Source organism: Chiloscyllium plagiosum, unplaced genomic scaffold, assembly GCF_037043375.1.
Source record: "Chiloscyllium plagiosum isolate Xiang-an unplaced genomic scaffold, Cpla_swu_hap1 HiC_scaffold_36, whole genome shotgun sequence".
In the NCBI taxonomy this organism is placed as follows: Eukaryota; Metazoa; Chordata; class Chondrichthyes; order Orectolobiformes; family Hemiscylliidae; genus Chiloscyllium; species Chiloscyllium plagiosum.
In genome coordinates this window covers 30,467,655-30,480,505 of record NW_028270174.1, presented here as the reverse complement: position 1 = coordinate 30,480,505, position 12,851 = coordinate 30,467,655, and the positions used below count along the sequence as shown (strand labels likewise).

Here is a 12,851-nt window from a genome sequence, read left to right as displayed (position 1 = left end):
GAAAATTAGTTTTTCTAACTTCTTTAAACAAATAGAAGATGTTACATGTGATTCCCTGATTCTGGTAAGGAGCATAGTTTGAATGAATGATGGTTGAGAAGTCATAAATCCATAGCCTTTTATTTTTATTCTTTAACTAAACTAACTGAGCAGAAATTCAACATGTTTTAATTTTAAATGCATCCCATCACCCAAATGCATTTGTGTAAATCAGTTAAAAGATTCATGAAACATCTTAACATTGATTTGCTTCTTTGAAAGATATTGACCTTCATACTATGTGTAATCCATAAGGAATTGCTACACTCATACATTGTAAATAAGGCTGCAGTGATTTTATTGTGATAGCACAGCAGCGATTAGGGATTTAAATATGAACAATATGCTTTGTGGAACAACTCTGTTCAAATGGGTTTCTTGAATGTTCAATGCTTAAATCATCTTCTAAAGCCATACTAACGATGTTGTGATATGAGAATATGATCGATGAATATCAGGTGGGAGAAATATCCATTAGCAGTTTGCTGGTTTGGAGTCAACTTTATTCAGTGAAGGGTTGTTTTGTATCAAACACTCAATCAAAGTTTTAAAAATGAACATTATTATTATTTTCTATGATTTAACTGACTGCTAAAGACGTTAATCATAGAAAATGTTATAAATCTGTTTTAACTGTTACTAGATTACTAAGATGTACTAAATGTTTTGCTTGCATTACTAAACAACTGTCAAGAATGTGGCCTGATGAAGGGCTTTTGCCCGAAACGTCAATTCTCCTGCTTGGATGCTGCCTGACCTGCTGTGCTTTTCCAGCACCACACTCTCGATCTGATCTCCAGCATCTCCAGTCCTCACTTTCTCCTTGCTAAACAACTGCCAAAGCTATTCTAAAATACAAAACTGATATGAGTTGAGATGAATTAAAATAGCTATTGAATTTGCAATGTGATTTAAAAAGAAATCAAAATAACAGAGGTAATTTATAACTGCACAAAAATGACAGACTGCCTTAGTTCAAGACTGCAGTGATCATGCACTTTATGTGTATCAGGATATGATCCCTGGGTCACTAATGTAACATAACAGTAGTCTGATTTCACTTAAGCCACACAAAAGACAGGCAGCATCTAATAAAGAGGCGATATGTTGTGGCTTCAGACAGGAAGGAAGATGGTTAGAGAAACAAATGGATACACGTTCCAACTTTAAGAATGCTGCAATAGAGACTAACAGTCGTTATTTGGTCCCTCATTCAAAGATGCAAAGCTGCACAAACCAAACAACATTTCAGGGAAGCACAGAAGTCAACTGAACTGAAAGCCAGAAGAATAGTAAGATTGCTTGTCGATGTGCTGCACAGACAGTCTGAATAATACTCATGTACTCTGAAACATGCTTTTGTTAATGTCTTGTCATACTTGTATCTCTTCAAAGGTTTAATTCCCTCTTCAGTGTTGTGATTGACTTACTTTCAGTAGCCACTTGCAGTAACACACTGTATATATAAATGCATTGTTGCATAAAAAATAGTTCTTCTAACTTCTTTATGTTATTAGTATTAATTCCAATTTCTGTCCAGCAGAGCCACTTACAAACCATTGAAAATAATCAATGCAATGTACTTGTAATTTTTATGATATCTTTGCTTTGATTGTGGCCTGTAAGTTTTTGAACAGTGAATAGACTGATCAGTCTGTTCTTAGGCACCGTTGCTTCAAAAATATGTATGTCCTTTTAGTTTTAGTTTTTCCTACCATCTGGGATTAAAAACTAGTCTCAGTAATGCAACCCAGGAAGTAATTTTTGATTCTCTAAAAATCTCATCTTGGTTAAGGGAAGGAAATCTGCCATTCTTATCTTGCTGAACCTCTAAGCACACAACTGACAACATCCCACACAAAACACGGTAATTCTAAAATGTCCAATTACCTCTCATCAGTCTACTCTCAATTATCAGGAATAACTTGTCCATTGGCACTGGCGGAACTTGACTGAATGTCAATGGCCTCATTATAGCTTAGGTTCAATAAGCTTAGCTCAAGATATGAGGTAAGTGATTGTACTTTATATCACAGGAGCATTTGACCTAATGTGACATCAAGGTGCCTCAGCAAAACTGAAGTTGATGGGAATCAAGGGGAGAAATTATCCACTGTTTCAAGTCATAGTCAGCACAAAGGAAGATTGCTGTGTTTGTTGAAGGTCAATTGTCTCAGTCCTGGGACATTGCTGTAAGAATTCCTCAGCATATAGTGTCATAGGTCCAACCATCTTCACCTGTTTCAAAAATAACTTTTCAGAAGGTGAGGAGTGGAGACAGGAGCAAAGTGCTGCAGATGATGGAGTCTGAAATAAATACAGAAAATGCTTGATAACTCTGCAGGTGTGGCAACATCTATGGAGACAGAAACAGAGTTAATGTTGTGAAATCAATATGACTCTTCATTGGAACTGAAAGGAGCAAGAAAAGAGGTGGCTTTAATGCCGTGAAAAAAAGGGGAGGGGGTGGATGGAGTAGATGTGGAAGCACGTGAAACAGATAGAGATGGTAAACCAGAGCAAAAAGCAAAGTTAGTGCTAATGGCAGTGAAGTATGTTCAAAAACTGTCGAACTCGGTGAAATAAAACAATGAGTTGCAGATGCTGGAATTCTGAAAAAAAAACTTTGGAGAAAATCAACAGGTCTGGCAGCATCTGTGGAGAATAAACAGAGTTAAATGAGTGACTGAGTTATATGCCAGAAATAGCTGCTCACAAACTTAAGCCCCTCCTCACACCTATTCTCCAGGTCTGACTTGGGGTTTAATCTTCCAAGTGGAGTTGCAGTGAGAAAAGGTTTGGGAAGTGCTGCATTGAGGCATACTATGTAGAAAATGAGACCCATCTGCCCTACTGACCAATGAAAAGTGTGGAGAATGCAATGGCAGCAGGTACCCCCATAGTCAGTTACTTTGATGACTTTTTTGATATTACCAAAGTACTTCTTCACTCATTGATGCTTTTCTTGGATTCAGAAAAACCCTTTAGACACTGTGGCCAGGAGTTTTACTTTCTAATATGATGGCAAGTGCCATAATGCAAAGGACACCCCCACAAATAGGACACCCGATAGGTTTCTTGCACTTTCATTTCCAAGAATAGCAATATTTCAGCATACCTGATGCTGCCAACCAGGGCATCTTGAAAGGCAGAGATTGCTGGCAGCACAATACTGGTGTAGTATAGGTGCAAAGGACAAGATAGGTGACTTATTTTCTGATTGTAGGGTGTAGGTTGTGGGGAGAGGGACATCAGTATGGTGGTTTTCAGTGACCATACTGTCTACTCCATTCCCCATCCATGCCCTGATCACATTCCTGAACGTGACACTAAGTTCTACCAGTCACACCTATTCTCTACTAGGAGCAGCGTTAATTGCAATGGAAGCATGAAAAGGCCGTTAACTGTTCTTAAGTGGGGAAGCTTGGGCCTTAATTCTTATGGTAGCAGGAAGGCAGCAGGTACCCCCAGATGTCAGTCTATTCAATTTCCTCAAGAAATGAAGATTCAACCTTGTGACACTTTTTTCCAGAGCACAATTAGTAGGCCACAATTTTGTAACCTACAGACATGACTGTTCACAAAATAATGAACCAATATTTCACTGGTAGGAAAAAATAGAAGCAAGCAGCAAGATGTCCTTTCCTTTTATAAATAACTTCTCATATCATCTTTGTTCCTTCAAACTCCATTGCTACTTCAATTACAATTATTAGAGTTACTAACATAAATCAGATTTAAACTTTTGAGAACAGAAAACACTGGATATACGCAGACGTTTTAGGTGATATTTATGAAGATAGTTTATGTAGGGTTATTGTTCTGAAAATGTACAGTAAATATGTAAGGTTTATACATATATCTCTTTATTTTTGAGATTGTATTTTGAACTCGTGGTATGTGGATATTGGTGTGCAAGTGAGGGCGTTTAACTTGTCAGTATTTCTAGTGCTGTATTTTTTGTAAAACCCAGTATTCAGTAGTGTGTAATGGGCTTTTTTTCTTGTATTGGGTTTATTTTATGCATTCTTGATGAAGGGCTTATGCCCGAAACGTCGATTCTCCGGCCCTTCGGATGCTGCCTGGCCTGCTGTGTTTTTCCAGCACCACATTTTTCAACTCTGGTCTCCAGCATCTGCAGTCCTCACTTTCTCCTAGTTTATTTTATGCACAGACAGAGTAAACATTGAAAAGCGTTAGCTTGCTTTCAATTAGAATGATCAGGAATTTGTTTTTTGCTTGATCAGGGATTTGGTTTTTCCACCCACACCTTAGAAAGCCTTTTTTTTTGGTTTGCAGACATTCTGGTGGAAGTTAGATGCATAAAATAGTTTTTCTTGAAGAAAGTTAAGAACTGCCAAGAAATAGGTTAGTTCATTGCAGGGAGTTTAATTTGAAAGCTCCAAACCAAAAGTGCTAGATTAGAATCCTGAAGGGGTTATTTGAAATTGAGAAAGTCTAAATTCAGTTCTATGAATATTCAAGGAAGAGGCTATCAAACACTCCAGACAAGGAATTGAAAGAAACAGTTAAGTTAAACCAAGATGTGACAGAGAAGGGCTTTTCTCTGGTGTTTGAGTACTCTAAAGGAGTGCTGTTGGGATAGGTGAAATATTGTATTTTATCTTGTATTATAAAATATTTAAATATCATATGTAAACAGTTTTGTTTATTCTATTTTATCTGTATTTCTTTTGCATAATAAATCTTTTGTATTATTAAAACCAAATCAGCAGCATTGCATGCTCGTGTTTAAGTGAAAAACCACCTTTTTAAATGTTTAAGAAACAAAAATATGATCTATTAAACCAGATTTCTGTCTGGATCTGACTTGTACAGCAATATTATCAATTGGGGTCATAACACAACTACAAGTAGAGACTGTTGTTGAAAACTTAATTTTGTTTCTTTTTCCATTGTTGATGCCTGAAGGTTTCCACTTTTTCTCTTTTGATGTCTGGCAGTTGCAGCATTTTGCATTTCAAAAAGTTTGAGAACTGCTTCTTGTTCTGTTACTAGTACATTATTGATAAAATTTCACATATTTGTGATCCTGACTCAGATTTTCCTATTGGAAATAAATCTGACAGCTGACTACCAATTAGATGTTCCCAATGAAGAGTATTGCTCATGAAGAAATAATTGAGAAACCACAAGTTAAAAGCTCCTGATTTTCTGTCCATTTGAATTGATAGGAAGTCAACGTCGTTAAGCAAATATTTTCCTGAGCAGTGTTTTTATTAAGCTCCAGTACTTGCCACCAGTGTCCAATTGAAGAGTCCACCTTAATGAGGTGCAAAGTAGTATGAGTTCAATCCAGTTGCACATAGTTTGAATTGTTTTCTTCATTGAACTGTATGAAAAGCAACCCTCCACCACCACCCTCTGTCTTCTACCTTTGAGCCAGTTCTGTTCCAAATAGCTAGTTCTCCCTCTATTCCATGTGATCAAACTTTGCTAACCAGTCTACCATGAGGAACCTTGTTAAATGCCTTACAGAAGGCCATATAGATCACATCCACCGTTCTGCTCTCATCAGTCCTCTTCATTACTACTTCAAAAATCTCAATCAACTTAGCGAGACACAATTTCCCATGTACAAAGCCACATTGACTCTCCCTAATCAGCCCTTGCCTTTCCAAATACATGTAAATCCTGTCCCTCAGAATTCCCTCTAACAACTTGCCCATCACCAATGTCAGGCTCAGCATTCTAGAGTTCCATGGAAGTCAGACAAGCTTCTTTGAATAAAGATCAGTGATAGGTTTAGGACAATACTTAAGTGGATCAGTTAGCTATTTGAGATTATATTAAGTAACCAGGGGGTAATGCTACCTACTTTAAGCAGACACATGAATTACTGTACTAGTGCCATTTCATTATGATAAAGATCTATGAAGTTAGTAAACTGAGGAAAAGCTGTGTGATGTGATTAACATAATAAGGAACAAAGTAGGAGATGGTAGGTATTTGTAAGGTGATTGGTTTATTTAAAAGTGACAATCACAAATTGGCCATATATTACCTCACTAATCTGAGACTGATGGTGTATTGTCCAGGCATTAGCAAACCAGTTAGAGAGATGCCTCTGATCATGCACAGTTGCCAGCAAGAATTAATAAAAAGTTCAGAGAATAATGAAAAGACTTAACACAGAAAGAAAACTTTAGACAACAGAAGAGAAGCAAGAGAATTGTGAGCTGGTGTCCCAAAGTGGATCAACGAAAACTAACTGCTTTTATTGAATATCACTGTTTTTGTACTTGTTTTGATAAACTTCAGAAATTCGGTAAAAGTTATAAAGTATACTTATAACAGTATGACTGTAGTACTTCCTTTATACTGGATCTCTCAACTCAATTGTAACTGACTTTGGCAAGCTTCCCTTCATTGTTCAAGAACATTGAGTGTAGGAATTGGAACATCATGTTGTGGCTGTACAAGACATTGGTGAGGCCACTTTTAGAATACTGCATGCAATTCTGGTCACCCTGCTATCGGAAGGATGTTGCTAAACTAGAAAGGGTACAGAAAAATTTTACAAGGATTTTGCTAGGATTGGAGGGTTTGAGTTTAAGGAGAAACTGGGCAGGCTGAGACTTTTTTCCCCTTGAATGTCGGAGGTGGAGGACTGACCTTTTAGAGGTTTATAAAATCATGAGAGGCATATTTTGTTTTAACCAAGGATAGGGGAGTATATAACTAGTGGGCACAGGTAAAGATTTAAAAGGGACCTGAGGGGTATGGTTTTCACACAGAGTGGTGTGCGTATGGAATAAACTGCCAAAGGAATTGGTAAAGGTGAGTAAAATTGCAACATTTAAAAAACATTCGGACATGTACAGGAATAGGAAAGGTTTAGATGGATATGAGCCAAATGAGACTAGTTCAATTTAGAGTATCTGGTCAGCATGGACAAGTTGGTCCGAAGGGCCTGCTTCCATGCTATATGGCTCTATGAAAGTGAACCCCAAACATCGTACAGAATTTGGGCATAGATCTTTTGCTGTGCCCTGTGAACTTGACTTCAGGCATCTTTAATTATTTCTTGTTCAGCTTGTTTAGCAGTTGCACCAGAATCTGATTGTGGTCAACAATGGCTTCTCCCATTGTATGCTCACATCCATAAGTTAGCAGATCATCCACTAGTGTGTTCACTCTCATTATCTATGTTGATGCCCCTCTGGAGCTATTTAAATACCAAAGGCCATATGCAACCATCTGTATTTCTCAAAGGGCATCCAGAGTGTAGTTATAAAACTGCAGTTTTCATGCAGCTTTACTTTACAGTAACCGTCCTTCACATCTATGGATGTGATGACTTTGGCCCTTGGTCTCAAGCAAACTTCCTTGATAGTTGGCATTGTGTAGTAAGATCCCTTCAGAGCTTTATCTAGAACCTTTGGGTCGATGCACACTCTCACCTTTCCACATAGTTTTACTGCTATGATTTTGCTAATCCATTCTGTGGGAGTTTTTTTTATTACTTTCTTCTTTACCAGTTCTTTCATCTGGTCTTTCAGCCTGACCTTGAGGCCACCTGGATCTCTCATGGCTGATTCTGAATTGGTTTCACAATCTCATCCACTTTGGGATGTCATTTTCCAGAAAGATATCCTAAAACTGTAAATACTTACGCTTCTTGGATCCATTCCATGATCAATGGTTTAATGTGCTGCAACATGTTGAAAATCTTTTTTGATCCATTGAGAGTTACCAGTTGAAGCTTCAGACTTGCTTTGGTTGAGATCAATTGCTTCCGTTGCTGTTCCTGATCTGAGACTCTAGGTCTTGTTATTACATTGGGCTGTTAGAGCAATTTGTCCTCTCAGTACAAATATGTTGCCATTATATAGCCTCAACATTACTTTCAAGTTTGCATATTTAGATTGCCAGTTTGAGCCACTTCATACAGGTCTGTGAAGGTCACAGTGCATAGGTGATGTAATGGAATGGGAGAAGCTAATAAACACTTTATTTTGGCCTGATATTCTCCTTTTACGGTCATCATCCTGACAGTCATAAACCATCAATCAGGTATTGACCTGAAGGAACAGATCATGTGTATAGCATACAGTAATTCGTCAGAATCTTCGGCTGATATCTCTACACTGGCTGTATATGCCTGCTGTTATGTTTTTTTCGAGCCATACACATGAGAAAAATTATTTTGCTTCTTGTGGTGAGAATACTGCTTTCCCACGCTAGACATGCCTTCTTTTCCTTTGTGATGCTTTCTGCAGTATGTGCATCATGGCCTTTGTCCATGAATGTTCTGCCCTTTGGATCTGGAATATCTATCAGTATAATGCAAAGCATAGTCATGAATATGTTCCAGCAGCTAAAACCGTGAAAAAAAAACTGTGGATGCTGTCAGCCAGAAACAAAAATAGACATTGCTGGAAAAGTTTAGCAGGTCTGGCAGCATCCGTGGAGAGAAATCAAAGTTAACGTTTTGGGCTGAGTGACCGTTCCTCAAACTGGAGGAACTCCCCAGTTCTGAGGAAGGGTCATTTGACCTGAAACATGAACTCTAATTTCTCTCCACAGGTGCTGCCAGACCTACTGAGCTTTTCTGGCAATTTCTGTTTACGTTCTAGCAGCTGATTTACAACCACAGCACTTGTTCACATTCAATACCTCTCCTGAAATAAGTTTTTCCTCTCTCAGTATACATGCTCTCACTGTGGGATTTCTTATGTCTAATATAATCCTGACTTCAATTAGGTTGTTTTTTTATTTGCAGAAATTCACAGTATTCTGTGAGCCATGCTAATGAAGTCACATATTGTTTAGTGGACTTCTTTTTAATCTTGGTCCCTCATAGTGAATATATATCTTCATAAGTTACATTTACTTAGGTTTCAAAGCATGCCTTCAAAGTTATCAAAATCTCTACAATCTGTGTTTTATCTTCAGAGAGGTTTAGGTTGCAATCCATTTTACAACAGTCTCTCTCCAATAAAGTATGTAGCTGCTTCAGTTTAAGTAGATCTGTAATAATTTTCTAATTTAGCAAGTCTGTTTCATAGCACCTTTCGTTTTGATCAGTCACTATGTCTTATCCAATGCTTCAGCTGTGGCTTGCTTTGATGTTCCTTTTCAGAAACTTTCAGTGGCAGTTTTCACAGCTCTGAATAGTATCTGTGCTCCTTATCAGTAGCTAATCAGACAGCTCTTCAACTCTCTATCGTGGCTCCACTCCAAAACAATGTTATGAGCTAGATCCAGTACCATGAGGCCTGTACTGAATGATCTAATGAACTGGGTGCAAGATAACTCTCTGAGGCGAGTGCCCCGTGATAAAGGTCACATAACTACAGCAAGCCTGGAGGCACATTGATATATTATTGAATTTGTCTCAAATTCAAACCTCTCATTTTACACCTGATTTTGCACAAACTATTCAGAACACTTAAAACACTGTCAGAAACAATTCTATAATTGGCAGTAATAGAAGTGACAAATGAATGCTTTTTTGGCAGTTTTAAATGTGTGTCATTTAGGAGGCATAGATTGTTTTATGTGTGGATGAGAAAAGGATGATATTTACAATCCACTGATACAAATATTCTGGAAATACTGATACTTATTTCACTTCTGTATTTTAATGCTATACTGGCGTATACAAAATACAAAATAGGCGTGTAAGCTTCTCAACGCATAATTGCAGCTTTAAAATGTCCTCTTTGTGAATCACATACTTCATAGGCACAGTAAGGTAATTGATCAGCAAAGTAATGGTTTGAAGTCCCTTATTTCAAGCAAGTCTAATGGTATACCATGTTTTCTGTTTCTTTCAGAAACACTGTGACAGACAGAAAGCTAATTTACGAATCCGTTACAAACCTTCCCTGTTTCAACATGTGGGAACTCATTCTTCATTAGTTGGGAAACTTCAGCCTCTGAAGGTAAACAGAAATTTCTGTGTAAGAGCTTGCTATAGCATACGTTTATGTGCATTAACTGCTTATGCTGTAGGTCATATTTAATGTGATGGGATGCTGTTAACAAATGTTCTTATCAGTTCATTTGTAAAGCTACTCAACTAAGTCTTCAGTATTCTGTAAAAAATATCCATCCGCAATCCAAAGACAATCCGAGTTATATTTCTCCATTTTTAATAACAGAACCAAATTTTACTTATCACAATAATGAAATTCAATTTACCATATTCAATTCTATTTGATTCTGATTTAATTTAAAACTCTACTCTTCAGTCAATTTCATTTTTTGCTGTTTAGTTACATTTTGCAAAATACCTCCAATTAACAGGACTATTCATGAGAGAGCAAAAGTAATTTCATTGAATTTATTAGGATCACAGCTTTTAAAATCTTTCAAGAGAGGAATGAAAACTTGATTGGGGGAGGTTTAAGTAAAGCCCCTGTCTCGGGGTGGGTGGGGAGCAGTGGGTGCCTGGGATCGTGCAGTGAGGCAGTCCCTCAAAAGGTCAGAAAGTGTCTGCACATGCCCAATGTGTCCCCTACCATACGGGAGGTGATCATGAAGGAATGATGGAGGGGGCAGCTTGGGTAATACTGATGCTTCTGAGCTAAGGACAGATTCTTATAAGGCCCTGAATGATCTTGTCTGTGGCAAGAAGTCTGGGAGAATCGTGTGCAAGGCCTTTCTCAACATCAGAAGCAATAAGTTGCATTTTCCAACAGAGTTCAAAGTGATAACATTCTTGTTAGGGAGCAGCCAGATGCCTATTGACAGGGATTATTGCTCATTATCATCCTCATTAACATGGAATATCAACTCATTAATATGCACCTTGCTATCATACCATGGAAGAGAATAACACTAGATGCTAAAAATTCCCAACATGAAAGTCAGACCAAGTACCTTTGTGGAATCTTTTACCTCTACCAAGTCAGCTGAATGGCACCATTTTAACATTTTTTCCAATGATGCAGAGCTAAATGGAATCCATCACTAGAATTGTGACGTGTACAGTCTCTGCAGCAAGTCACTACATGTTTGCCTCAACAATACTTCCCAGGCTCCAATCAGGGCCAACCAGGGTAAGAGCTGCATATTCATGGAAACGATCACTTAAATTTTGTATAAGTCACACACTTGATCTGACTTGGATAGATATTGCCATTCCTTCAGTATCCTTGGTCAAAATCCTGGAATTATCCACCTAATACCACCATGGGAGTAAGAAAGGCTTTACAGTGCCTTTACCAATCCCATGGTATCCAGGATACTTCACAGCAAAATAGTATTGCTTGTCATGTTAAAAGAAAGGAAATACAGCAGTCAGCTTATACAGGGTAAGATCAAAGAGCTGATGTGTGCCATGGAATCTTTTTACATGCCCCTGAGATAGTAGACAGTGTTACCTTGGTTTAATGTCTCATCCTCAATACTTTGTCAATGCTGCACAGAAGGATCAGCTTACATTATGTGCTCAAGTCCCAGTGCTCAAACATGCTGAATGTGTCCTTATCAGAGGCAAGTCCACCTTGGGATGAGTAAGAGTGAGTCAGGGATGAGAGTGGTGGAGCATGAGCATTGGTAGGAGATAGATGCAGCAGCAGAGATTGTTTGTGTGTGTGTGGGCAGGAGAGGAAGGGATGGGGTAGCAGACGGACAGTGATGTCTCTTACCCTGGTGGAATGGAGAAGGTCAATGTCCTTTTGGCACTGCTGGGTATTTTACTGTATTATGGACACTACTGTGACACTTTGAGACAATATGGACTGCTGTATAGATATGTAACATCCTGTACAGAGGTCAAATTACTCATCAAATAATAATTTGTTGAATTCTTCTTTGCTGAATATTAATTTAATGCTACAAAATGGACACAACTATACTTACAATCTTCTGGTTCAGGATTATTACAAAGGAATCAGTGGCGATGGAACTGGCAGCAGTGGAAACATTTTAATGCATGCTGTATCCATGCTGAAAAATGCGAACAAACCACTGACTCTAACAGAGCTATTAGCCTTGCTTCCATCCTGAGTAAGATAATGGAATCAATTATCAGAAACAAACTTGAGGATCACCTGTGATGTGAAGTGGCAAGATAGCTGATGAGCTGAAACTCTTGTGATGTGATACTTATGTGAGTTCCCCTAACACAAATATAAAAAAAAGACATGTTCATCATGTAGTACCTGTACTGAAGAATTTAATGATCTTTTAATACAGCACCTAGAATCTGCATATGTATGCTATAACCCAGGCACTTAGATGCCTGGGTCAAACTAAGCAATTCTGATATAAAAGTAGCATGCTTCCCTCTGTGTCGTGCTACAAGCTGCAGAGTGAGACTTTTATTCCATTTGATCACATGCTATGGTATGATGATGATACTAAGAGTATGTCTCTTAAACGTATATCACATAGCTACTGTGAGACAGAACAACCTATACAAAGATAATCTAGGTTTGACCATCAACATGGATTCAGAAGGGGAAGATCCCGGCTAACCAATCTACTTGCCTTTTTTAAGGAAGTGACACCAAGTGGATTGTGGTATGCCCTATGTCATGATGAGCCTAACTTTTAAAAATTATTTTAATAAGTATGAAAATCTTCCAAAAAAGTCAATGCTGTGAGGATTCACAAAAACTGAAAACAAGACCAGCTGAAGGAAGAGAGGAGGGTAATATTGAACATGATATGTCAGAGCTCAGTGTTGGAGCCTAGTTTACATATGCAATGTTTCTAATTTACATATATGATCTAGGTTAGAAAGTTTAATACAAATTGGCTATGTTTGCAAATGACACCAAACAAGATGGGTAAACAGTCTCAGAGACAGTTTGAAAAATATCAAGTGAGCTGGA

General features: G+C 38.0%; 1 protein-coding gene across 4 annotated transcripts in view; it reads left to right on the top strand.

Moving 5' to 3' along the window:
- Positions 1–12,851, top strand: part of LOC122539369 (alpha-1,3-mannosyl-glycoprotein 4-beta-N-acetylglucosaminyltransferase B-like) — a 251,205-nt gene that overhangs the window by 215,680 nt on the left and 22,674 nt on the right. For all 4 annotated transcript variants that reach the window (XM_043674130.2, XM_043674129.2, XM_043674128.2 and 1 more), the window contains exon 10: positions 9,843–9,950. In XM_043674130.2, coding sequence (XP_043530065.1) covers positions 9,843–9,950 — 108 coding nt within the window. The remainder of the gene's footprint in view (positions 1–9,842; positions 9,951–12,851) is intronic.